Raw genomic sequence first — 25,955 nt, forward strand, 5'->3', positions numbered from 1 at the left:
CACACTGACCATCAGCCGAGTCCGCTCAGACCACAGCAGGGGCAGCCGGCAATGCGTCTCGAGGTTCCCACCGGGCAGACCCTCCCCCAGCCCAGTGGCCAGGCTTGCGAAGGCCATGACATAACCACCACGTGCACCCTAAGCACCGGGCACTGGCCTAAACCTCTCCCGGTGTGACCCCTCCCGCCGGCGCTCCCAGCCGCCACTGTATTAAGGCCCAGCCCAAGGCCTGGCATTCCGTGGGTCCGTCCGTGGCTCTCTGTGTCTTTGCCAAATCCCAGGGGATTGGACAACTGCTCCTATGGCGTCCCCATCCCTAATCCTGCAGCAGGCTCAGAGGGGAGAGTAACCATGGTGGAGGGGAGTGGACACGGAAGAGTTACGTGGAGGGGAGGACAGACTGACAGCCAGAGATGCTGGGGGACAGGGGCTCAGAAGACAGAGGACTGCCCACTCCCCATACCCTACCCCCAGCGCCATCGTCTGCCCCTGCCCCATCTCCAGTCCCAGTCTGTTCTCTCTCCAACGTCCCCTCTCATCTGCCTTCCCTCTACCGTCTCCCTTTTCTCCTCCACGGTTTCACAGAACCTGTTCCCTGAGCCAACAGCTTCAACAATTTTTTCTTTAACCGTGAAATCCTTTCATCAACCTCAATCTTCCAGGAAGGGGGGGAAACCAAACGTCAGAGACAAGAAAGCCCTGAGCTCTTCTTGGTGAGGACAGAGGAAGCCTGGAGCCCAGCCCCTTAGCCACCCAAGTCCCACAGGACGTCCCTTGAGATATGTCCCCACAACCCCCAGACCCCAGAACAGAGGCGGCAACCACGGCCCTGGACCACTTCTGACCCATCGGTGCCCCCCCCCGGGAAGGGAGCTCCACGGGATCCCCAAATCCACCCCCCACATTCTATCCTTCATAAGCTTCCTGAAAGGAAGTCCTTCTGAACATCTAACCTCAATTCTTCACGCTACTAGAAAACACTTGCACTCCTTTGGAACTTGTTACTTTCCTCCTGGGAAGTCTCCACAACCTTTAGAAAATCGATTTCTCGAGTTTCACCTGCCAACTTTTAATTAAAGAAAGAAAAGCAGGATGACAACAATAACAATGACACACACACTGAAAAAAATTAAGAGAAAACTGCTGAACCGAGATGACTCCGTGGAGTATCATGATTCCTGATCCGCAAGCTTGGGTGACCTGAACACCAGGGCTCTGGGCCTTGGAGGCTCCCTGGACACCCGAGGACTTGGTGCATCTTTCCACGCTCACACCAATTTGCATACCATTACCCAAGAATCCCTGCGCCTGGATTTCGCTTTTGCAAATTCCCACCTGTTTCGTGTCATAAATAAGATAGGAGACAGAAAACTAATACAGCCCAGTGATGCATTATTCATGCCGCGTCACACTGTTATGATAGATTTACAACAGCTAATACATGCAAACTAAGTTTGGGCACTAAATGTGAAAATTAAGGCTGTGGAGGGCGGGTGTACGTAGGGACGGGCAGGGGGAAATCTGGGGTCTGGTGGTGTCCAGGAAACCAGAGAAGTTTATTCTCTGGCGTGCTTAATGACAAAAAGCATGAGTTCCGGTATCAGAAGCCAGCACCCAGGCGCCGGGGTGGTGGCAGGGGGCGGAGCAGTCGGGGCAGACGATGCTGGAACCCCTACAAGGCGGACTATTGACAGCACGCGCTTGGGGAAGCACCTTCCATGCTCAGCACCGAGCTCCGGAGCTGGTCAGCTCTTCGGCCCGCCCTGGTCACATGCCCCTTGCACACTTAGATCCACCACAGATGGAGCCCACTTCCCTGATGGAAACGTCCTCTGTCTCCACAACCCTTCACTGAGCACCCACGATACATCAGCCTGGTCTCGGCACCAGGGATGTGGTGGGAGCCCACCAGGCGCGGTCCTGCCCTACAGGGCCTCGATCTGGCGAATCTGATAGTCGTGGCAAGTGCTGTGGAGGAGAAGGGCCCAGTGCCGGTGCTGTGACCCAGTGCACATGGATGAGGGGCCAGACAGGCTTCTCCAGGGTGGGGCGCCGGGGCCCAGTGAGAAACAGCTGCCCCAATTAACCCTCACAACAGCCCTGTGGAGTGGGAGCCAGGCCCACGGCCCAAACAGGACGTATCTTGCCCTGTGTTCCGGCACTTCCCAGTCAGGGCTGGGGGAGCCTTGGCCCCAGGCCTGTGTTTCTGCAATCACACCCAGGAGGTTCTGGGAAGAAAGGGGGTTGCCTTGGAAATGCCTCAAGGCTGGCGCAGGGGCAAGTCAGAGGTGGGACCTGGGCCCTCGTGTGACACAGCCGTCCTACCCGCATCTGTCCCACCTGCCGAGTCCCTCTGCCCAGCGGTGATGGCTGCTATCGAGCAGGACCCACCTCCCAGCCTCAAGACCCTCTGACCAGCCCTTTCCCCAGATTCCTTCCCGCCTCTGTTCTGGTGTAGCCTCCTGGCCTGCTTCCTCCAAGGCACTTCTCCATCTGGCACCAGTGCCCCAAACCTCCTCCCGCCCAGATTTTCAAACATGTAAGGCAGCAGCCAGCCCCGCTCTCAACCCACCCAACAGAGGAGGGGGTCCCTGCATGCTCCCACCAGCACTGGCTGAGAAGCTGGTACAGCGCCCGGCCCTGGGATGCGCTGGTGAACAAAACAGACCAGGCCCCGTTTTCATCTGTTTACGGCCGGGTGGGTGCAGAGGGACAACAACAGTCCTGGAGACAATTTCAGACAGTGACCAACACTCTGAGGTCGGTAAGGCCACCGACGTGTCAAGACCGTGACTGGGGGTGGAGGTGACTCTGATGGAGCCGCCAGGGCAGGCCCCACTGAGGATGTGCCAGCTGAGCCGAGACTGGGGGATGAGAAGGAGCCGCCCGAGGGACATTCTGTGGGCCCAGTGTCCCTGCTCCAGGCAGGGGAACAGCAGAGGCAAAGGCCTAGTGGTGGGAGGAAGCCTGGCATGTCCAGAGGCCAATGGAGGGGCCAGCGTGGCTGGGGAGCAGAGGTCACAGACCACAAGTCAAGGGCCTGCTTTCTAGTCGGCATCCCCATCTGCACAATGGGCCCAGCTGACCCCCGCAGCGACGCGAGGACCCAGTCGCATAAAGCACACTCGCAGCCCAGCCCCTTCTCCAGCGCCCCTCCCTGTCGCTACTGCCACCCTCCCCTGAGCCGGGGTGACGGAGATCCCAGCACACGCCGTGTTGGGGAGCAGCCTTGCCCCGGTGCCCTGACCAGGCCGACCAGGCAGAGCGCACCCCACAAGCCGAAGGCCTCCTGTCGGCCTGTCTCTAACTCATTTTTTTTTAAATTAAGATGCAGCAGGTCATCCCACAGCCGACTTCCCCTCCAGCGATCGGTTAAAATGAACTCCAGACAACTGGATTAGACTTTGAAGGTGGCGATCCAGATAATGAACATGGACGATGCGGTGTTGACACAGGCCGTGGTGAGCTACATTATTATTTAACAGGCCTCGGTGCTGCCTCTGCTGGGATCAAGGAGCTGAATAAACAGTTGGTGGGCAAGCATCAAGCCCAGAGACAGAATGCGGCACCGGCTCCGCAGGACGGGCTCAGCAAGGTCAGGGGCTGCCGGCAGAGGCCAAGTGGGCCTAATGGAGGCGGCAGCTCAGAGGCTCCTGCCGGGGAGCTGCCCACCCCCATCCCACACAGCACGGGGCTGGCTCTGCTCGGGCCTGGCTCTCGGTGCCCTCTCTGCTCAGGGCAGCCTCCCCGTCTCCTCTCCCCCTTCAGCATCACAGCTGACTCACCTGCCCCGCCCAGCTCAGGGGTCCTGACCTCCGAGAACCTCTCCTGTCCTGTCCCTCCTCCCCATGTCTGGAACCCCTCGCGCTGCCCCCCAGGACCCACCCCACAGGTTTCCTCCCACTTGGCTGGCACTGACCATCCTGGGTCTGCTCCCCATACTGGACTCCGAGCTCCTGAAGAGCTAAGAGCAGGTCTCACTTGTGCCCACCCCCCTCAACCCCCTGCACAAAAGGCCTGCAAGTCAGGACACCTTCCATCTGTCCACCGTGACTATTTACTATTTACTTAGAGTACCTGCTACGTGAGCTACGTGAGCCAGACGGACATGGGGAAATGAACAGGGTGCAATCCTTGGCCCAGAAGATGTGTTGGTAGAAAAAGCAGGCACTTAAACAATAACACTGCGCAAGAGTTACATAGGACAGGACAGAAACTGCAGGGGGACAATGCAGCTCAAAGGGGACCGAGCCTCTGCCCACCCAGGCAGCCAACACGGCGGTTAAGATGCCTCAGTTCAGGGGCTTCCCTGGTGGTGCAGTGGTTGAGAATCCGTCTGCCAATGCAGGGGACACGGGTTCAATCCCTGGTCCGGAAGATCCCACATGCTGTGGAGCAACTGAGTCTGTGAGCCACAACTACTGAGCCCGCGTGCCACAACTACTAAAGCCCGCGTGCCTAGAGCCCGTGCTCCACAACGAGAGAAGCCACTGCGATGAGAAGCCCGTGCACTGCAACGAAGAGTAGCCCCCCCTCACCGCAACTAGAGAAAGCCTGCGTGCAGCGACGAAGACCCAACACAGCCTAAATAAATAAAATGTATTAAAAAAAAAAAAAGATGCCTCAGTTCAGAACTCAGTCGGAGGCCTGAGTTCAGATCCCAACTCTGCCTCCTTCTGGCTGTGTAACTTTGGGCAAGTCACTTAACCTCTCTGGGACTCTTATTTCCTCATCTGTAAAGTGAAATAATAATAGTACCCATCTCACAGGGTGGTTTGAGGATTAAATGAGCTAATACATGTAGAGCACTTAACCTCATGCCTGGTCCGCACTACACACTCAATATATGTTGGTTATTATTACTTCCTGGGGGGTGGGAGAAACAAGGGCAAGATCCTTAGAGTTGACACAATCCCTGGATGAACACTCAATGCCTCTGCATTTGGGCCAGAGCCACGCGACCACACTTCGGCTGACAGGACACTCCTGGGCCCCTGGCATGGAGCCCTAGGCAGCTCTGAGGCACTCCAGTCCCCACAGGGGGTATCAGCCCTGGGGGAGAGTCTAGCACGTCGCTGCCACTAAGCAATGCCCCTCGTCTGAGCTGAGGCACGCTGCCGCTGCAGGACGTGTGCTGAGCCCTCGGCACCCCTTCAGGACCACAGCTGCCTGGACAGCAGCCCAGTCTACAGGCCGCTCCTCGGGTCGTCTGGCCACCAAGCCGAGCGTGGAGCTGCCGGCCGGGTCCGGCGATCATTAGCAGCAGCCAGCCAGAGCCCTGGCACAGAGGTGGGCCGGCTTCCTCTTTCCCAAGCAGCAGCAAAGCGAGGTTTTATTAAATATGCATGGCGATCGCCTCGTTACTGTGCAAAGGATTGTGTGTACTGAAGGCGAGCCGCCCGCATCGCGCCACGCACAAACTTTTCAATTTCCCCGGCTGCGGATGGTGGGCGGTGGGGGTGGGGGGTGCCTGGGCTTCCTCCCGCCCTGCTGCAGAGCCTCCTCCACCACCCCTTCCTCCATCCCGGCTGCCTCCACCCAGTGCCCTCCCGACGCCCTCCAGGTATGCAGAGCAGGGCAAAGGTCATATTGATCCCCTTCTTAAGGGCAGCTGGTCCAGAACTAATCTTAAATCATCACAGCCTCAGGCTGGAGCCTCGTGGCCGATTGGCCTGAGGGACAGTGGGGCTGGAGTTGAGCTGCAGGGCCTGGGTGGGACTGCACAGCAGCTGGTGAGGGTCGAAATCGGGTGAGGGCCTGGCCTGGGCCCCATCCTTCCCTTCGTCCGTCTGTCTCAAGCTCCTAGAACAGCTGTCAGCAAAAGGAAGCCTTCCAGCCAGCGAAGCGAGGGGACGGCAGACCTGCAAAGCGGACACACACCCCACACCCGCCAACACCTCCGACTCTAAAGGAGCAGCTTGATTTTCCAAACAAACCACGTATACGGCAATAAGGACTTAAGTTAGGCAAACAATTACCACAATAACTGATGCTCATCCAACACTTAGTATGTGCCAGGCACTGTGTGAAACAGCCCTTTATATAAACCCTCCCATTGAGTCCTCTTGTAACTCTACACAGTACTGCTGTCATCCCATTTTACAGATGAAGTGACTGAGGCCCAGGAAGGCCCAGTGCCTTGTCCAAGGGTGCACAGCCTGGCGGGGCAAGGATCTCCCCAATCTGAAGCAGGCTGACGGCAAATCAGTCGCCTCCAAGGGAGTGGGGTGCCCAGCAGACCCGAGGTGGGCATGGCCAGGACAGGGACAGGGCCTCTGTCTTTGATGATGCCTCCCAATTCCTCCCCCTCCGGAAAGTTTCGTAGCCCTGGGAAAGGCCACCTGGGGGCCCAGCTTTCACCAGCTCCTCAGGCCCTGCTGCCCACACCGCCTGCCCCAACAACCAGCAGCCACTTTGCTCCCACAGGCCTGTGGTTTCAGGGTCCTACAGCCTCTGGATCCTTCCTTAGAAGATTCTTCCTTGAAAACAACTCTTAGCTCACATCCTGCCTCCCACTTTCCTCGGCTGCCTTCTCCCTCTCCTGTCCCATTTCCCCTGCTGGCAGCACTGAGAATGTCTGCTGGCCAACAGGGAGCTCTGAAAGCCTGCCCCTTCCCATCTCGTCTGCACTCCGCTTTTGGCTTCTTCATGTTTCTGGGCTCACGTTTCCCATATGGGGAACAGAGGGCAGGCTGTGTCTCCCCTATCAAACTAGAGGCCCCCAGGGCAGAGCTGTGTCTCCCCTATCAGACAGGAGGCCCCCCGAAGGGCAGGGCTGAATCTCCCCCATCAGAATGGAGGTCCCCAAAAGTAGGGCTGGGTCTCCCCCATCAGACTGGAGGCCACCCAAGGACAGGTTGGATCTCCCCAATCAGACTAGAGGTCCCCAAGGGCAGAGCTGTGTCTCCCCATCAGACTGGAGGCCCCCTAAGGGCAGGGCTGGGTCTCCCCCATCAGACTGGAGATCCCCAGGGACAGGGCTGGGTCTCCCCCATCAGACTGGAGGCCCTCCAAGGGTAGGGCTGGGCCCTGTTGCCTCTCACCACTGCCCTAAGCTGGGCCCCAGGGCTCTGCTACTGGCTGAGTCAGAGCTTGCGCAGGCTGCCAGCCGAGAAAGCTGGGAGGGCACTGGGCCTGGCATGGGGACAATGCAGGGATGCTTGGGCAGGGGCTTCAGGGGGACGTCATCCTTTTTCCTGACAAATGTCTTGAGACCCAGGTCAGTTGGGGACCTCAGAAGCCCTGGGGATCCACCTCCCCCTGCTCACCTTCCTCGCAGAAGGCCGAGAAGGTGAGAGGCCCCTGAGGGAAGTGACAGGGCAGGGTCCGGGGCAGCAGGGAAGCCCCCAAAAGAGAACCAGGGGCTGGGAAGGGAGTCTGTGGCCGCAGCTGCTCAGGGCTCCCCGCCCCTACTCCAGCTCTGCCTGGGGAAAGAGCACCAAGAAATCCAGAAGCTGGAGTGGGGGAGGCAGCAGTGCCCTTCCTGCTGGCGCCGCCCCGGCCCCTCCCAGAGCCCACCCCCTCTGGCCAGGCCCAGCCCCACCAGTGAGGTCGAAGGTCCTCGTCCTGTTCAAGCAGCCCCTCCAGGGTGGCAGCCCCGGCGTCACCTTTAGCCCCCAGCCCTCTTCTCCTCAAAGGGTGATTATAGTTCGAAACCCAAATCCTCTGATTCTGCCCACGGCGCTGCCTCTCACCCCACCTCCCTTTCCAGCACCCAGAAGAACCGCTAATCAAATATCTCCTGGCACTGGCACTGACCAAGTGTTATCTCACTCAGCGGCGAAAGGACCGCAGGGAAAGGATGCTTGTTCCCCTTTTACAGATGGGAAAACCTGTGTTCACAGACGGGGCCCCCCAAGGCCCCAGCAGGTGAGTGGGGGAACCGGAAGGCAGAGCCAGGCGTGCACAGCTCTGAACGCTGCACCTCATGCTTCAACAAAGATGGGAAAGTTAGCGCCAGGACCCTGAGGTTCAATCCCAGGTCTCAGAGCTCACCCATAGCTCCCTGGGCCTCAGTTTCTCCATCTGCCAAACCAGGACAGTGTCATCCGGGACCCGGCCCCAATCCCCTGGGATCTTACAGTCGCCTGGCTGTTGAGTAGCTGATGTATGGCTGTACAAGAGAGGACAGAGCGGGCGAGAGAAGACCTGGAGGCACGCGGGGGCCTGTCTGTTCCAACCCCAAGCCCACACCCACAGCTCCCCTCTGGGCCTGGTGGCCACTCATTTCAAGTTGATAATCCAAACAAATCAAATAACGGCAAACATCACCAAAATACCATTCAGGGAGCCACGCGGGGATGGGAAGAAGCCCCTGGGCCAGGCCCTCATCCCAGGGCTGAGGATCCAGCAGTGCTGGTGACGGGACAAGGCAGGACCCAGCAGGCTCCACGTCCACACTGTCTAAAGAGCCCAGCGCCCAGGACGGCTGCGTCCACGCTGGCCATCCCCTCAGCACAGCTGGGTCCTGGGTACCAGTGGGAGCGCAGGGACCCCAGCTCCACCTCCACAGGGAGCAGTAAACACAACGGAGGAGCTGGGTCACTGCCCAGTGGGCTGGGGATCCCTCCCCTCACAGCAGCCCCGAGGGTGCGTGGCGGGGCAGAGGGCAGGGCCCCACAGGGATCCTGGCCCCCTCTTGCTGCCCAGCCAACTCTGATGATCTCTGAGACGCGGCTGGGAGCCGAGAGCGGTGCCAGGTAGAATGCGAGAAGGTGTGCGAGGGTGTGCCCGGAGATGACCCCCCAAGGGCCTGGACCCACGAACCACAAGGCAGGGCCGGTACCTGAGTCTGCAAGCTGGTGGCATCCAGGACAGTGACGCGGGGCCCACAGCTGGCCCACACGGCGTCCTCCAGGCTCAGCAGGGTGCGGACGGGCCCAGGTCCCACAGTCAGGCACACGGGCGGGCTCTCCAGGTCCCAGGGGACGCCTCCTGGAGGGACAGGAAGGAAGCAGGTCAGAAGCAGGGGGTGGGGGATGGCAAACGGGTCAGAGACCCAGGGCTCCTCAACCCTCGGGAAGCACGGGCCACAGCGGTGGGCCAAGCCTGGCTCCGTGACAGCTTTTGGCCCCTTTCTCTGCCCCTCCCCCTCCCCAGTGGCATGGCGGCTGTTCCCATCTGCCTCAGTTTATGTTCCACCCGCTCTGGGGGCTGTACTCCCCACTTCTCCCTCCCTCCCTTCCTCTCTCCCTTTCCCTCTCTTCTGTGCATTCATTCCACACACACCTAGTAAGCACCTACTCCATGCCAGGCCCCGTACTGGGTGCTGTGAAGACAGAAATAAATCAGACACAGACCCTGCCCTCAAGAAAATCCCTGCTGGATGGAGAAAACAAAGGGCTAAACAGCAGTTACCATACGAAGTGCCTAGCCCAAGTGGCCAGGTGTGCACAGAGGGCCTTGAGAGCTGTTAAGATGGAAGGAACCAACTCTGCACAGGAGAAATCCAGGGAGGCTTCCTCGAAGAGGCAGCATCCACAGAGCCCTGCCAAGAAGGTGGCACATGGTGGGGAATGTCCTGGCCCTGGTTCTGCTAGCAGCTAACTAAGGACCTTGAGTGCACCTCTCTACTTCTCAACGCCTCAGTCTTCCCATCTGTAAAATGGGGAGGGTGCTGTGAATAAGACTCTCTCTGAGGACTTTCCTGACACTGTAACTTATTGAAAATGAGTCTTGCCTTCTCACACATCTTCTCGCCTGCTCCAAGGCACTCTGTCACCTCTACCAAGATCTCTGATGACCTTACTCCTCCAGAGATGCCACCACCCCAGGTATGGAAGGAGGAAGTCCCGAGAGGCCATCAGTCCCCAGCCCACCATCCCTGAAGACAGGCAGATGAAGGGACCTGGCCAAGCACTGAACGAGGCTCTCTCCCACCACCCTCAGGGATGCTCGGCTCACCCAAGAACATGCCAAGGATCTTCCCTGGCATGAGAGCAGTGTCCACTGAGACTGGTTTTTCTCTGAAGCTACACCCGATGCCCACAGAACCCCAGAGGCTGTCCTGTCTGCCAGGGTGCCAGATGGGACAGGAGGGTTGAACAGGAAGTGGGGCGCACCTCTGAGATACCGTCAGCAGTGGGAGGCAGGACAGAGCCTGCCGCTGGCTTGTCAGTGCCCGGCCACTCCCATCCCCCTCCACAGCGTCCCTGGAAGGGGTGCAAAGCAGCCCCCGCACAGGCCCTCCCTCTGAGCCAGCTGCTGGGTGGCGCGATGGAGCACAGCTGTCTGCAGAGCTGGAGGGGTGTGGCAGGAGGAGCCCATGGAAGACACACCAGATTCCCCCACCAGCACCCTCCCTTCCCCTTCCTGTCAAGCGGGTTCTCCTCTCCCCTTCAGCCCTACTTAAACTTGGCAGACTCCCAGCTCAGCTAAGAGTTGGAAAATACACCTCCCAGCCCCCGCCCAACCAACACACATCCAGTTCTTTCCAGCCCATGAATAGGAGCATGTGGGAAGCTGCGGCCTCTCAACCTCTGCATTAACTTGGATGGGTGACAGTAACATCATTTCTCTGAACCTTAGTTTCCTCACCTGTAAAGTGGGCATGATAACCGTGCCTACACCTCGCCGGATGTTGCAGGGATCAAATTAAATGTGTAGAATGTTTAGCACAGGGTGGGCACCCAGTGAGGAGCGTTGACAGCTGTTGCCACATTCTGTTACACGTGGGCACGCCAGGCACTCTTTTCATGAATTATTTCATTACCTCCCACCAGCCTATGTGGAAGATTCTATTCTTATCCCTGTTTTACAACTGAGAAAACTGAGACCCAGAGTTTAGAGAACCAGTCCGAATCACACCGCTCGACGGGACCCGCTGCTCATTAGCTCTGGCTGTTGGCTGTCTTTTGACACAACACGAGAGCCCGCGGAAGGGCACTGACTGATGCGACGGCAGACACCCAGGGAGCCAGAGCTTGCACAGAACCACGCAAGGAGGGTGGGCCAAGCAGGGTTGGAACTCGGCTAACTCTGGTCCTGGCCTCCTTCCCCAGTCCCTGCTGCCCTCTCAGGTTCCAAGGGTTTCCAAAGATCTCTGGGGAGAGTGACCATGACGCAGCCAGGCCTCCACAAGGGACGCTGACCCCCATCAGGACACCAGAGGCACAAAAATACAAGGCTTTGCGCGCCCTCCAGCGGCCAGAGGTGAGTAGTGTTTGCGGCCAGAAGCTGGAGCTCCCGCCACTAAGGCTAAGGTGGGGGCTGAGACCCCTGCCAGGAAGGAAGCAGCTGGGATACTGGAACCACACCCCAAAAACGGAAATGCGAGCTCTGCCCCGTGGGCAGTGATGACCACCAGAGCCCGTGCACCCTCTACTCTGTACCTTCCTGGAATAGCACGGCTGCCTGGGGTAGGGGGTAGGGTCTGATACCCTTGAGGGTCACATGTGCACTGACCACTCCTCCACCTGCTGGGTGTCTCCTGAGAGTCCTGACTCCAGGACAGAATGATTAACTGATGAAATTTAATAATACCGATATCATTATATCAAAAAGGATACAGGACAGGAGTCCCTGATTCGAAGGCCCATGGTAGGACCCTGAACAAGAGGTTTCTCCTTGCTGGGACTCAGTTTTCCAATCTGTACCCCAAGGGGACAGAACTCTGACCTCTAAGGTTCTTCCCAGCCTCCACAGGCCACAAGTCTAAGACTTTAAACGTACTCACTGTGAGCTCTGGGCAGGGCTGGACCCCTACCCACCCCAAGCCTGCTGGGGGATCCATCCCTCCACCTGCTCCCTGCCCACCAGTGGCTCTAGGTACACATGCTCCAGAACACACACGCGCACCTACAAATTCACACCCGCCCCCTGCATGACAGCCCATTCGTGAGAGCTGGGCCCGGCATCAGCTCTCACGCCAGATGAACGGAGATGAAGCCCCTGTCTCAGCAAAAAGCACCTTCAAGAGGCGGGAGTCCCTCCTCCCCTAGGCTGCAGGGGACAAAGCCCAGCCGGTGTCCTTGGGGGGTCCAGATCGAGCTGGAGCCAGAAGTTAGGACACAGAGTGCAAGTCGTTGAGATCGAGGGGGGCCCAAAGGGCAGCCGGTACCCCGGAAGTAATAACAACAGTAACAATGATGATGGTGGAAAGGTAACAGGCATGAGTCTCTGTGCCCAGGCTCCGTTCTGGGCACTTGTGTGACTGACTGCACCTGGCCTTCACAACCACCCGCTGCGGTGGGGCTGAATTCATACCCATTTTACAGGTGAGGAAACTGAGGCTCCAAGAGGAGCAGCAACAGGCCCGCTCTCTCACAGCAGGGACCCAATCCTGACAGCCTGACCACGCCCCAGACCATCACTCACCCATTCCATCATCCAGTTCCTCCGGGGGGTGACCCTGGCCCACGTCCCCAGCATCTAACCAGGGACATTCCCACACCCCGACCCAGGCCTGGTCACGCTCCTGTCTCTGCTCGGAGCCGGGGTGGGGCGGACAGAGGGGGTCCAGGCAGCTCCGCCCAAGCACAGGATGGGCAGGGGCAGGGGTCGCCTGGCTCATGTCCCAGCGCAGTGCCCGCCACCTCGTGGGCACTGAACGTGTATTTGCTGAGCGAGTGAATGAATGAATGAGGCAATGAATGCTGATAAGTGGAGGCTCCTGGGGGCAGCAGAATGACTGCCACGGCCACACTGCCATGGAGTCGGATTCTCCATCTGTCACCTGGAGCTTGGACTCCAAGGCCCCCCCAGCTCCGACAGCCCAGGACTCCAAGTGGCCTGGTGACCTTAGAATCCTCAGTCACCTCACAGCTGCTGGTTCCACAGGACCTCCAGGACTCAGCAGGTCCCCAGGTTGGTTTCTGCCTGTTTAACCCAATATTTTTGGTCCTGCCCTTCTCCAATGAGCCAAAGCTGGGTCAGGGATGCCAGCTTTATCTGGTCTTGGTCTTAGCCAAACCCAGGCACGACGGCAAACCTGTCATATGAACACTGACAGATATCTCACCAGTATCTGCTCCGCGCCCAGAATAAGGGTGTGGATTATTCACAATCCCCATGGGGCACCAGAGGTGGGTTCTGCGGGCCCAAGGCCAGGGAGGCTGGCCCGGGAGCAGCTCCCAGCTCCAGCTTCAGGGCTTGGATGGAGTGGGGGTATCTGAGGGGTATCCGAGGCCCCACGGCTGGGTCATGGGCCAGGCTGATGATTCCAGACCCAGCCACATGCAGCCCAGATGAAAGGCGTGTGGTCCTGAGAGCCCCCCTTCCTGCCCTGGCCATCTCTGGAGGACACCACAGGAAGGGGAGGCACCAGGCCAAGGTCTCTCCCAGAGGCCTCCCTGGCCAAAGCCAAACCAAAGGCCAGAGGGTGGGCTCCCATGGACAGAGTGACCCAGACTCCCCCACCCGGCTGGCTGTGGCAGCCTCCCAGACAGCCTGCCTACGTCCACTCCATCCACCAGCCACAGTGCTCGGCCACTCCCAACACCTCCCTCCACTTCCCATCGACCGAGACAAACCCAAGGCCCACAGGGTCCAGTCCATCGACTCCCGGACCCTGCCTGGTGCCGCTTCCCACCCCGGCTACTGTCCAGCAAGACAGCCTCCCCAGCAGACCAACCGCTCTCCTGCTTCCAGGTCTCTGCACATGCACTTCCCTCGGCAAGAACGCTGTTCCCCCAACTCTTCACTGGCCCGGCCGCTTCTCCTTCTTCAGGCCTCACCTTCAGGGTCTCACTCCTCAGAGAGGCCTTCGCCAACCAGCCCACCCCATGCACAGGGGGTCAGGATCTCACCCGACACCCTCTTCCTCCCCTTAGGACCCTCAGCACGTTGTGTAATTGTAAGCTTCCTGCCTGTTCATTTGACTCATCTATAAATTTAACTTGTCTCCCTCTATAAACTGTGAGGGTGGGCTCACATCTGGTTTGCTGGCCACCATATCCATGGTGCATAGTAGGTGCTCAGTAAATATTAGGGGGACAAATGTTTGCAATGTGGGACAGCTAGGACAGCTAGTGGAGCATCTCAACCTCCAGGCAAGACAGCAGGCAGCCAGCCCTGGAGGGAGGATACTTAGGTTCAGGTCTTGGCTCACCTGTGGGGCTCTAGGGAGTCTCTTCCCACCCAGAAGATGAGGGTGTGGCATCTGATGGTCCCCAATGGCTCTTTTGGTTCTGATAAACCACCAGGCTCCAATCCCAGGCTGAAAGCCAATGGTTAGACCCCATCCCCCTATGGGTTGAATTGTGTCCCCCAAAATTCAGTCATTGAAGTCTTAACCCCTAGTACCTCAGAACGTGACCTTGTTTGGCAACAGGGTTGTTGCAGATGTACTTGGTTAAGATGAGGTCATATTGGAGGAGGGTGGGCCCCTAATCCAATATGACTGGGGTTCTTACTCCAAAGGGCTATTTGGACACAGGCTCACCCAAAGAGAACACCACATGAAGATGGGGGTTATGGTGCCACAAGCCAAGGAACTACCCAAAGCTGGGAGAGAGGCCTGGAACAGATCTTTCCCCAGCTCATTCCGAGGGAGCACGGCCCTGCCGATACCTTGATCTTGAACTTCCAGCCTCCAGAATGTGAGACAATAAATTACACTGTATAAACCACTCAGTTTGTTGTACTTTCTCATGGCAGCCCCAGCAAACCGATACACCTCCTCACCTCCTCCCAACCCGGACGCCCAAACTGATGAGTCAGGAACCAAGACGGAAAGGGCTGGAGGCAGCCAAACTGGCGGCTGAGAAGCCAGCAGGGGCAGGGCAGGGCTCCCAGTCTCCCGTGGGAGCCAGAGGGTAAAAGTCCCCTGAGAACCCCTGATCTAAATCTCCGAAGATCTGAGCCCATATTGAACGCACAGTCTGTCTGACGGTGAGAGGGATTTTTTCCCCCTCCCTCTACCCCCTTTAATTAAAAACTATAAATGCCTTATTGAAAGCTAATTTAAAATACCAACACAGTGCCAAGTGGCAAAAAAAAAAAAATAAGCTCAGTACAAATATCCGTTTATAGCCCTGCAACAGGCTGTGATGACGCAGCAATTAGAGGCGCATGGGAGGGGGAGGGAGGCTGAGGCTTCGGCACATCAGCCATCTCTGGGGGTGCTGGGGGCAGCTCTCTGCTCTGCCCAGCCCTCGTCATCGGACTGGGAGCTGAACGAGTCACAAGGGGACAGGGGACCACAGCCCTCGTGTCCCTCCCCGAGTCTCAGCATCAGCATCCGTAAAGGGGAGGCAGTTCTCAAGGGTCGTGGCGAGAATTAAGATAATGCGCCTGCATAAGCACTTCACCCCATCCTGGCATACGGCAGCTCAAACGCTGTCAGCCTTGCCCTCCAGACGTTATTATCTGTGCCATCGATGACTTAATAAAATAATGGAGATTGAAATGCCTCACCCCACTGGGCACTCGCTGTGCCAGGTCCTATGCTTTGCCTTCACTGAATCTTTTACCCCACAGGTACCCATGAGCTGTGGGTGTTACCATTATTCCCATTTTACAGATGAGGAGACTGAGGCACAGAGGAGAAGCTGCTCACCCAGGGACACAGCTGTCATCAGGGCAGAGCGTGGACATGAAGCCAGATCTAGCTGAGCTCAGAGACCCCGCTCTTATCCAGCAGAGTTTCCCGCCAATGGGCTGAGCTGCCTGTATGGTAGCGAGCACCCCGTTCCTGTGGGGATCAGGGATCGCCAATCTCCCCAGCACTTCGATTCCCCGATTTTTTTCTGAGCTGCCTCCTTGGCCTGCCTCCCACAGACGCTCTGGTACAGGATGTGGCTCTCCGTCAGGGCCCAGGGCTGCCCCCATCGCCCCCAGCTGCCCATCCTTACCACTGGTCCCGGGGTACGCGACGAGGGTCCCATCCTGCAGGCCGGCAAACAGGTGGAAGGGGCTGTGTCGCAGGCAGAGCACGGGCTGCAGGCCTGGGCTCCTGCAGGTCGCCAGGCACTGGGTGCCCGTGTCCACGCTGCTGTAAACCAGGATGCTGTGGGGAGAGGTCGAGTAACTCACTTAGCCCCCCAGGTGCCAACACCCCACGTGCCCTCCTGGTGAGAGGCTCCGAGCCCCCCCAACCAAGCTCAGCCAGCCTCCCTGCTGTGTGAACAGGCCGATGCTCGGACTTCTCCATGGGTGGCCTTTAGAGGATGGTGCCCGTGGAAAACAGGGGGCTCTGGATACAGCACAATAGAGGGGCTAAGAGAACAGTTTTCAGGGTCACACAGACCCGAGGGTGAATCCAGACGTGCCCCGTCCAGCTGACTGACCTGGACCGCTGAGCCTCAGTCCTCGCCAAAAAACGGGGCCGTGATGCCTACCTCACGGCCATAAAAAGGAATGAAGCACCGACATGTGCTACGTGGGTGAACCTTGAAAATGTTATGGGGAGTGAGAGAAGCCAGGCACAAAAGGCCACACACTGTGCGACTCCGTTTGCCTGAAATGTGCAGAAGAGACAAATACAGAGCAATGGGAAGTGGACTACTGGCTCCCAGGGATTGGGGCAGGGAATGGGGGGTGATACAGGGTTTCTTTTGGGGGTGGTGAGAATGTTCTAGAACTATGTAGTGGTGATGGTTGCCCATCATGAATGTACTGGAAGCCACTGAATTATACGATTTAAAATGGTTAAAGTGGTGAATTTTATGTTGTTTGAATTTGATCTCATTAAAAGCAAAGAGTGTTCACCAGACCCCTGGGTTCCGTGGACCCAGACCAGGACATCACAGAGCCTTTAGTGTCTCCGAGTTGGTTCTACGTATGTTAGCTTTTAGCTCCTCCCCCAGCTGCTTGTGTGGGAAACACTTCATAGTGGGGCTGCTGTGAGGCTCACAGACCCTGGCCTGGGGAGCAGCACAGAGTGGGTGCTCAGGAAACATCCTCTCTCCCCACTTCCCCCGACTCTAGGACAGGCGTGAAAAGCTTGGAGCTATGAGGAGGACATGGGGGTGTAGCCCATCTCAGGGTCTTGTTCATCACCATCTTCACCTTCCATTTAAGTGGGATGAATGTTCATCCCCCATCCACACGGCTGGACCCTCCAGCAGGCTAAACTCTGGCGGGAGTGCCCCTTGCTGCAATGAAGTGTTGCTGACTCGCCAGCTCCGGGAGGGTCTTACTGGAGGAGCCCCCTCTGCCAGCAGGTCTCATAACCCGGGCACACCCAGGACGCCCATCTGCCCTGCAAAGCTAACTGAGGCCACAGGTGGGTGGATGCTGTCAATGACAGAGAAGGGACCTGAAGGCTTCACATGTCCCATGTCCTAGTGGACTCTCACAGCAGCCCTGCATGGAAGCATGCTAACGCCCACTTTACAGACAAGAAACTGAGGCTCAGAGCGGTTAAATGGCATGAGGAAACAGCAGGTCCAAACCCAGCTCTGTGACACTGAAGTCAGCAGCTGCCCTCGGTACCACACTACCCGGAAGGGAGCCAGCTTGCACAAAGCAGCCGCTGAAGGGTCTTGGTTAAAGTGCGAGCAGCTCCTGACACTGGGCATCCCTGGTTCCCCCATTCTGCTCTCAACCAGGGATGGAGAATGTTGGTGGGTGACAAGCCAAAGCTAGACGGACAGCCCCCGATGCACCTGCCCAGCCCTGCCCCAGGCTGTTCCCAGCCCCTCCTCCCCAGGCCCCTAACCTGCCATCCTGGAGCCCGAGGCAGACGGTGGGGTGCACTCCAGCCGAGGCGTCAGCAGCCGAGCACTTCCTGTCTCCGTCTCTGCTCTCCCCCTCCTCCGGCTCCGGAATGTACTCCATGCAGAGCACAGGGGCCACCAGCGGGAAGGACTTGACCGTGCGGGGCGCGGGCCGGTTCAGGGAGAAGATCTCGACCTGGCCCCCTGCACCCTCCTGCCCGCCCCCGACCTGGGGCAGAGACCCAGAGAGGCCATCACGTGAGAACCATGAGAGCAGAGGCAGAGCTCAGCCCCTGCCTCCCAGGGACCCGTCCCGAACTTCTACTTGCCACTGGGGTTAGGTATCAAGAGAAACGTCCCCCCTCCTGCCCACACATATCCTGCTGTCACTGAAGGTCGCTCGGTCCCAGCTGCCAGGGCAACAAGTTAGATTCAGGACCCAAAGGAAATCAGGTAAAGAACTAAGGTGGACTAGATACCCGGTCAGCTTTCTATTTCCTTATCTCCAGGGTGAATTTCAACCAACAAATAGTGAGCATACACTCTGCTCTTTAAAATGTCATTCTCTGTCCTGTTCACTGTTTTACCTCTGTGTCTAGCACATGGCAGGCACTCATTATATACTTGTTGAATGGATGGATGGATGGATGGATGGATGGATGGATGGATGGATGGATGGAAGGATGGATGAATGGATGGACAGAAGATTATAAGGATGGATGGATGGATGGATGGAAGGATAATGGATGGATGGATGGATGGATGGATACATCATGTGCTAGACACTGAGGAAACAGTGAAGAACAAATCACCCTCAGAAGGGACATTTGGGCTGAACTCTGAAGGGTAAGCCAGAGTTTCCCTGCCTAAGTACCTGGAGACAGGAATAAGCAAGAGGAGTTAGAGGATGACCAGAGGGGTGGTGAGGCTGGAACCTCAGGGAATCTATGGGAGGCCATAATCTGCACCACCAGGAGCATGGGGGGTGGGGAACACCTATTTGAATCAAGGGAGGCTCTGCCAGGAACCCCAGGGGCAGAAAGGTGGGCTGGGATCTCCATAAGAGATAGGCAGCCCTGCCTCCTGACTCCCGGAAAGAAGACCCTGCCATCCAGATACTCCACACAGCTTCCTGTTCATTTCCGTCATGGCACCAAGGCCATTTGCAAGCTCACAAATAAGTGAGCTTATTTGTCCCTTGGTTTTCTATTGTCCCTGGTGAGGTCACACCTGCCAACTCTGAGCACAGAGCCTGGCACAGAAGTTCCCAGGAAGACCTTGCTGGTTGAAGGTGCAGAAGATGGGGGCCACAGGCAGGCAGCTTTCTCCAGCACCCACCCCGGGTGCCACCCTCCCTGCTCATGCCCTGAAGCCAGAATCCCTGGCTGGGCCTGGGGGTTACTCACCCAGAGGTAGCCCTGTGGAAGGGAGGTGCTGACAGCCGAGAAGCCCACCAGGGGACAGCTGACAGGGCTGTGGACCAGGGCCCCAAGCTGCAGAGACAGACGGCACACACAGGGTTAAATGTCGAGGTGACTGAGATGCTGACATTTGACAGCAAGACCTTGGTCTGAACCACCCGAGGGGCTATTAAACCTGCAGATTCCTGGGTCCCCTTCAGGCCCCGAGTGAGGCCCCTGAGAGTGGAGCCAGAAAAGGGGCAGGTTCCTCTCCAGGCAGCTCCTATGCACTCGCACTTGACCATCGCTCTCCTAGAACCTTCTGGCTAAAAGGGGCCTGAATGAAACTCTGGGCCAGCAGAGGGATTTTCAAACCAGGCAACTTGCAGATAAGATTTGTTGAAAACCACTAATGCCCACCCCCCATATTTTACAAATGGGGAAAATGAGGTCCACGGAAGACACGCAATTGCCCGAGGCCACGGGGACGGTAAGTGCATCCCCTAGGGAAGCACGATGGAGGGGGATCCTCAGGTCAACAGAGCCCCTCTGCAGATGAACCCTCCAGGACCAGAGGGCTGGGTCCGCGGGCTGGGGGCTCCGTCTGTAATGGGTTGTCACTGAGAACCACCAGCTGCTTGTTCCTTGTGCATCTGCTGCCCCAAACCCCATGCCTGGTGGCTCTCTGGGGCCTGTTTCCTGAGCTAGATCTGCCCGTCTGTCTCTCCCTGTCCACATTGGCCAGGACAGCAATGTGAGGAGATGGCCTGGCCCTTTCATGGGCCTTGCTGGGAGCTCCAGCCAGACTGAAGGAGAAGGAGGCTGAGTGGGGAGAGCTCCAAGGTGCCCCCAGGAGAAACGCAGCACCACTGGACCTTTTGACAGGCAGGTGCTGCCCTCTGCTGGTCCTGAAGGCCCGGCCAATCCCAGCCCTGCTGGAATATTCTAATAAAGTCTCTAATGGCTATGGGTGAGGGGACCCAAAGAGGTCACCGCATCCAGCCCCCTCATTTAGGAGTTGGCAAACTTGAAGTTTGGTGGGTGGGGGGATGTGACTGGTTCAAGGTCACACAGCAAGTTAATGGCAGAGTCGGGGCTGGAATTCAGTTTCGAATCCCAGCCCAGGGCTCCTTCTGGTTGAACTCTACCCAGAGGCCAGACTGCCAGGCTGGAGACCTTGGCACTCTGGGGTACAACTTATGCCAGGCCTCCCGGGCACCCTCAGGCCCCTGTTCCCCATCCCTTTGCTTCTTGGGGGGCCACATCCTGCTGGGTGCCTGGCCCTTTCTGCCAGGCTGCTGCTCCTGTCCTGTCAGACGGGGAGGGGGCAACCGCAGCCCTGGCTCAGACGTTTCCATGGCAACTCCAGCGGGCCGGATGTCAGCCCAGTCAACAGAGCCTGGGTCCAAGATGATGGCAAAAACTCAAACGGCTCCTCAGATGGGCAAGGCCCTGGACCCAGAAGTCCTGTCCATGCCAGGAAGCCGACTCCCCAAAATCAAGGTGCCCCATAAAGAGCAGAGGAGAGCACAGGCTGTAGAAAGGAGGCCAGCTTTGGATGCAGCCAGCGGGCTCCAGTCCCAGCTCGGCTGCTACCAGCTGGGTGACCCCACAAACCCGTTCTTCATGGTCATGGGGACCCTGACATCTTGTCAGGATGGCCTTGGGGACTAGAGATGGTAGACGTGAAGCCCGGCAGCGGCCACTGCTTACGAGGACTTCCTGTGGGATGTGTGAGCACTCAATAAGCAGTAACACTCTGTCGGCAGAACAACACTATGGGGGAGGGGCTATTCCACATGAGCCACTGTGACACACAGTTAGGAGACAGGGACCCACGAACAGCAATTCTGGCGGATGGAGGGTGACAGCCAGGACAGAGCCCACTTAGCTAGTGTACTGAGGCCTAGGCAAGCCTGCCGACAAGACCCTCTGCAGCTCTGGGCTGCAGCCCCCAGGCCCCCAAGACACTTGCGTGTTAAAGCTCCCCAGAGTGGGCAGTACCCCACCCCCTCCCCAAGGCCCTGTCCCCAGCCAGGCCTCTAACTGGACCTCAGCCCAAGGGAGAATGGGTTTGCACTGAGCCCGCCCCTTTCCACCCCCCTTGCCCGCCAGGGAGAGGCTTACACCTTGGATGGAGCCCAGGTTCGAGAAGAACCTCCCAACACCTGACAGTCAGGCTATCAGAAACCCCCCAAAACAGACACCAGTGACTTTTCCTTCCTGGGGACCAAAATGTCCTCAAATATTCGCTTCCAATTCTTGAACTCCGAAGGCACGGCACACAGCAGACAATAAGCATTTGACAAGAATCATATCATTTAACCCTCACTATAACCCAATCAGGGAGGCACCACGGTCACCCCAGTTTATGCACTGAAGACACAGCTGTGACATCAAGAGCCGAAGTAGCATTCCTGATGTCACACAGCTGCGACATGCAGAGCTGGGATTCAAACCCAGGGCAGGGTGGCTCCCGTGGGTGCTCTTTCCCTCCCCCAAGCAATTCCCTGATGAGTCTGAAGGCCATGGTGCAGCCCAGCATGGGGACCGGCCATCCTCAGCACTGAGAGGAGAGATGCTCTTTCCTTCAGCCCCAGCATCCCTGTTCCCTTGAGGGAAAAAACCCAACACACACCCCCATCTGGCTGGCAGTACAAGAGGTCTGAGCTTGTCTACACTGGGAGAGGGGCTGGGATAACAAGCCTTTCCGGGAGAACAGGCTCGGCTGCAGCTCTCGTTAGGCCAGCCGCAGAGCCCGCGTCCTGGGCCCCCGGGACTGGGCCTGGGGCGAGGCGTAGGCAGGGGCCCACATGCTCACATCTGTTCGCGGTAATTAGACAAGGCCCTAATCCACCTGCTGCCAGCACGGAGCCGATGGGCACATGTGTCCGGTCCGGGGTGGGAGGCAGGTGCAAGCAGAGGGCACGGTGTCTTGGGGCCCAGCAAACGGGGACATGCAGGCTCTGATAAGTCCCTCGGGAGCTCCACGGGCCCGTCCCTCGCGGGGATTCCCTTGCAGCTCCCTTGGATCACTCAGGGTCGGGGCGGGGGGCGGTGCTCCTCAGGAGAGGTGGGGTAGGGGGCCGGGAGGAGGCTGAGAATGCTTCCAGCCCACACGGCCCTAGCCCCACGAGATTCACATGAGGTCAGGCCCAAGTCCCCCCCAGGGAGAGGAGGCAGATGGCTGCCCGCTCAGGTGGGCGTTTCTTTCAGGGAGGCCCCGGAGGCAGCGGCCTGTCTGTGACCCCACCACCCCATGTGGCCCATCAGGGCACGGGCCCGCGTCCTGTATTCCCCAGAGGCCCAAGGCCCCGGGGGGAGACGGGACAATCCCTTCCCCACCGCAGAAGTCCTTCTCCACGGGATGCGCTAGGGCCAGGAGAGCCGCAGGCAGGGGGGGACCTGAACTGTCCCCACCCCGAGGCCCACAGGCAACCCCCAGAAGGTAAGAGCCTCCCGTTATCAATAAATAAGGACTGAAGCCCTACAAAGGCCGGGAATGTTTGGTGGGGGGATCGTGCTGGGGCACATGCCAGCCAAGCCCCAGGGAGAGGCGGGAAGGAGCAGGATAGGGCAGGGGTCAAGAAAACCCTCCCTGCCCAGCAGGCAAGTTATCACTCCTGAATTCCTTCTCTCAGCCGCAAGGGCTAGCGGCCCCTCCTCTGAGGGCAGCTGCGGGGATCAGAGTTCATCGCTGGGAAATGCCCAGGACAGAGCCTGGCACAGATGCCTCTGGGAAGGGCCTGACCCCAAGTTGTCAAGACTAAAGGAACTTAAGTCATATCGCTGTTGCTGTTATTGTTGTTGTTTTTATTATGGCCACTGTCTACTGAGCACCAGCTACCAGTCAAGCTCAGTGCTGGGAACCTGACCCAGTCTCTCTCACTGAACCCCTAAATCAGGCTGTGGAACAGGAAACAGCAGCCCACCCCGCTGACACCAGCTTTCGGGAGCACAAGCCAAATACTCAGCTCATCCATCCTCTCCTTCACCCTCAGCCCCCGTCTAACCTCTCACCAGTTCAGCCACTCCTACCCCAGAGCGCTGCCCCAGTGTTTCCCCAGCAGGGCCGGGACCAGGGTGAGGAGAGCGGGGCACTCATCCCAGGGGCACATCTTCAGGGGGGCCCAAACACTCAGAGATATATTTTAACACAATCAAGAAAATATTTTAACACAATTTGTTTACAATAAAAATGCAAAAAAAAAAATCCATAGTGAACAATTACTAAGAGTTTAAATAAAGACAGGACCTGACCCTGCCTCACCCTAATTCTGGCTCTTTATTTACCAAAAAAAGCAGGCAAACCAAGGCCACAGTTTGCCGGTCTGATTTTTTTTTAAGTATTGTGTGAAAATATCACTTATTTTGACCATGAGTGCCTCACTCTTCTCGTGCTAGTCTACCCTGGCCTCCCCCCCAGGCCTCCTCCCCGGCCTCCACCTGCACCAAGTCCCACCCCATCTCAGCAGGACCCCAGCGCCAAGCTCTGCTCCGGTCTCTTGGTCTCCAGTCCTGCTCCCTCCGTGTCCACGGTTCACTCTCACGCAAAAGCCAGAAGGATCAGATGATCCTTCCAAAGTGTAAACCAGATCGTGCCAGTCCCCTGCTTGGAGCCATGCTTGGCTTTTCATTGCCAAGAATGAAAGCCAAACCTGACCCAGCCTATGAGTCCGGCGTGGCCCAGCTCACCCACCACTGGGCTCCCCTCCCAGCTCACGGAGCTACAGCCATGCCAGCTGCCCCAACTGCTCCTATCATGGGCTTCTGTGTCAGTCTGTCTTGTCTTGTCAATATTTGAAATATTCTCCCCCTGGGCCCTCAAAGGCTTGGATCCTCCTTGCCATGCGGGGCTCACTTTAAATGCCACCTCCTCTGAGAGGCCCTCTCTGACCCCCTAACTACGTGGCTCCATCTCTGTATCTATTATATCGGATTTATTTTCTTTATAACACACAGCACTCTTTTCTATTTGCTTTTGTTTGCCGGGGCGGGGGAGTGGGGGTGGTATTACCCGTCTCTCCTCTAGATTGAAAGCCACATGTAGGCAGGAACCTTGTATGTTTTGGTCACCACCATATTCCCAGTGTCCGGCACAGAGGCTGGCACACAGTAGGTCCTCAAAAATTATATGCAGAACAGATGAATGAATGAATTGGCATCTCAAGGGTATTTTAGCTGTTTAGAGCCCGGTTTGTCTCTTGGGGATTCACCTGGGCCTAGGTCCCCTCCCTGGAGCTCAGATGACCTCATCTCCTTGGGAGAGGGATGGGCAGTAACTAATCCAGATGGAGGGGTGAGCTCAGCTGGGACATCGGGGACAGATGACATTGGAAGTGAACATCCTTGTCGTTACAACCTGGGGCGCTGAAGGCAGCAAGGTTCCAATTCCTACAACTCATCCTTACCGGCGGTGTTTTTTTTAGAAAAATCACATCACCTGTCTGAGCCATAGCTTCCTTACCTGTGAAACAGATCTAGAAACATCTATTCATGGGGTTCTTATAAATATTAAAACAAGACAGTGACAGCAAAGCACCAAGGGGCATGATGGCTGTGGAGCCAAAGCCGGCTGCCCCACGGCAGCATCATAAAGGGTGAAACCCACAAAGTCTGGCACGGCCAGGTGGGCCTATTACAGTCTATCTTCTGAGCTGGCGTCACGCCATCAACTGATGAGATCATTGCTTTTTGTTAGCTCAAAATGATGGAATTTTCTGTTCAGTGACCCACAGAGGGCATCTGCCCCCTCATTTGGGGGAGAAAAGCTGACTCTGAGAATAACAAAAAGCCTCGATCAACTCCGTCAGCAAGAGGTCTAGAAGCTGAAGCTGGAAGCCAGGCCTCCCCTGCTGTGGGCACCACCCGCAAACTCTGGTTGTCCCAGGAGCCACCTTCGTGGTGGGCTCAGCAAGATGCGTGCCACTCACCTGCAGGCTGAGGCCCCGGGAAGAGAAGGCAGGGATGCAGCAGGCCAGGATTGGGCACCAGAATGGGGCTTTGCTCTTCTTGTCCTCGTCCGGACACAGCCAGCCCGGCTGGTTCTCCTCCCCTGCGGCAAGAGGAAGGAGGTGGGAGGAGCTGGTCAGAGACCGAGGACCAAGCGGACTGTGAGGGGCCCTGAAAGCCCAGTAAGCCACCGTGGGCCCCAGAGGCCTGGCCCGCATGCCCCACCGACCCAGCCAGCCGCTCCCCCAGCCCCACGCCTGCCCAGTGAGATGAAATCCAGCCTCACTCCACGGTCACAGCCATGGGTCCCAGGCTGGGAGTCGGGAAACCTAAGGCTTCAGTCCCAGCTTGCCCACCTTCTCTCTGAGCAACCTTGTGCAAATCCGCCCAACTCTCTGAGCCTCGATTTCTTCAGCTATGAAACAGGGACGATGAAAATGCCTTCATCCTGCAGTTGCTGCGAGGATCCAGTGAAACAGCACATGGGACAGGATTTCAAAAAGCGTTAAGACACTGGGCACAGTCCAGGCCCCTGCTGCCTTGACCTTACCTTCTAGAGGTGGGAGGCGGCCAAAAACAAGTAGGCGGACAAGAGGTTTTTGGATTGTGACAGCGCAGCCATGACACTTTTATACCTGTGATGACGATGGTCAAGAGGAAGACTCTCTCTCCTGCTCCCTTTAAGACCTACCCTGAAACCTAGGAGGTCACCTGCCTCCAGGTCCCCCAGTCCAGCTGGCATCAAAGCCCCTGGCAGCCTGTTAGAAGTGCACATGCTGGGCTTTCCTGGTGGCGCAGTGGTTAAGAATCTGCCTGCCAATGCAGGGGACACGGGTTGGAGCCCTGATCCGGGAAGATCCCACATGCCGTGGAGCTACTAAGCCTGTGCACCACAACTACTGAGCCTGCGCTCCAGAGCCCACGAGCCACAACAACTGAAACCCGCATGCCTAGAGCCCATGTTCTGCAACAAGAGAAGCCACCGCAATGAGAAGCCCGCGCACCG

At 57.6% G+C, this 25,955-nt stretch overlaps 1 protein-coding gene across 15 annotated transcripts in view; it reads right to left on the reverse strand.

Moving 5' to 3' along the window:
• The window catches only part of ARHGEF10L (Rho guanine nucleotide exchange factor 10 like), a 175,491-nt gene that overhangs the window by 35,172 nt on the left and 114,364 nt on the right, over positions 1-25,955 (reverse strand). For all 15 annotated transcript variants that reach the window (XM_082402678.1, XM_082402683.1, XM_082402680.1 and 12 more), the window contains 5 exons: positions 24,931-25,052; positions 19,004-19,090; positions 17,600-17,826; positions 15,792-15,946; positions 8,786-8,934 (listed from right to left, as the gene is read on the reverse strand). In XM_082402678.1, the coding sequence (XP_082258804.1) occupies positions 8,786-8,934; positions 15,792-15,946; positions 17,600-17,826; positions 19,004-19,090; positions 24,931-25,052 (740 nt within the window). The remainder of the gene's footprint in view (positions 1-8,785; positions 8,935-15,791; positions 15,947-17,599; positions 17,827-19,003; positions 19,091-24,930; positions 25,053-25,955) is intronic.

Source organism: Balaenoptera borealis (assembly GCF_965194805.1).
Source record: "Balaenoptera borealis genome assembly, chromosome: 1".
NCBI classification, from domain to species: Eukaryota; Metazoa; Chordata; class Mammalia; order Artiodactyla; family Balaenopteridae; genus Balaenoptera; species Balaenoptera borealis.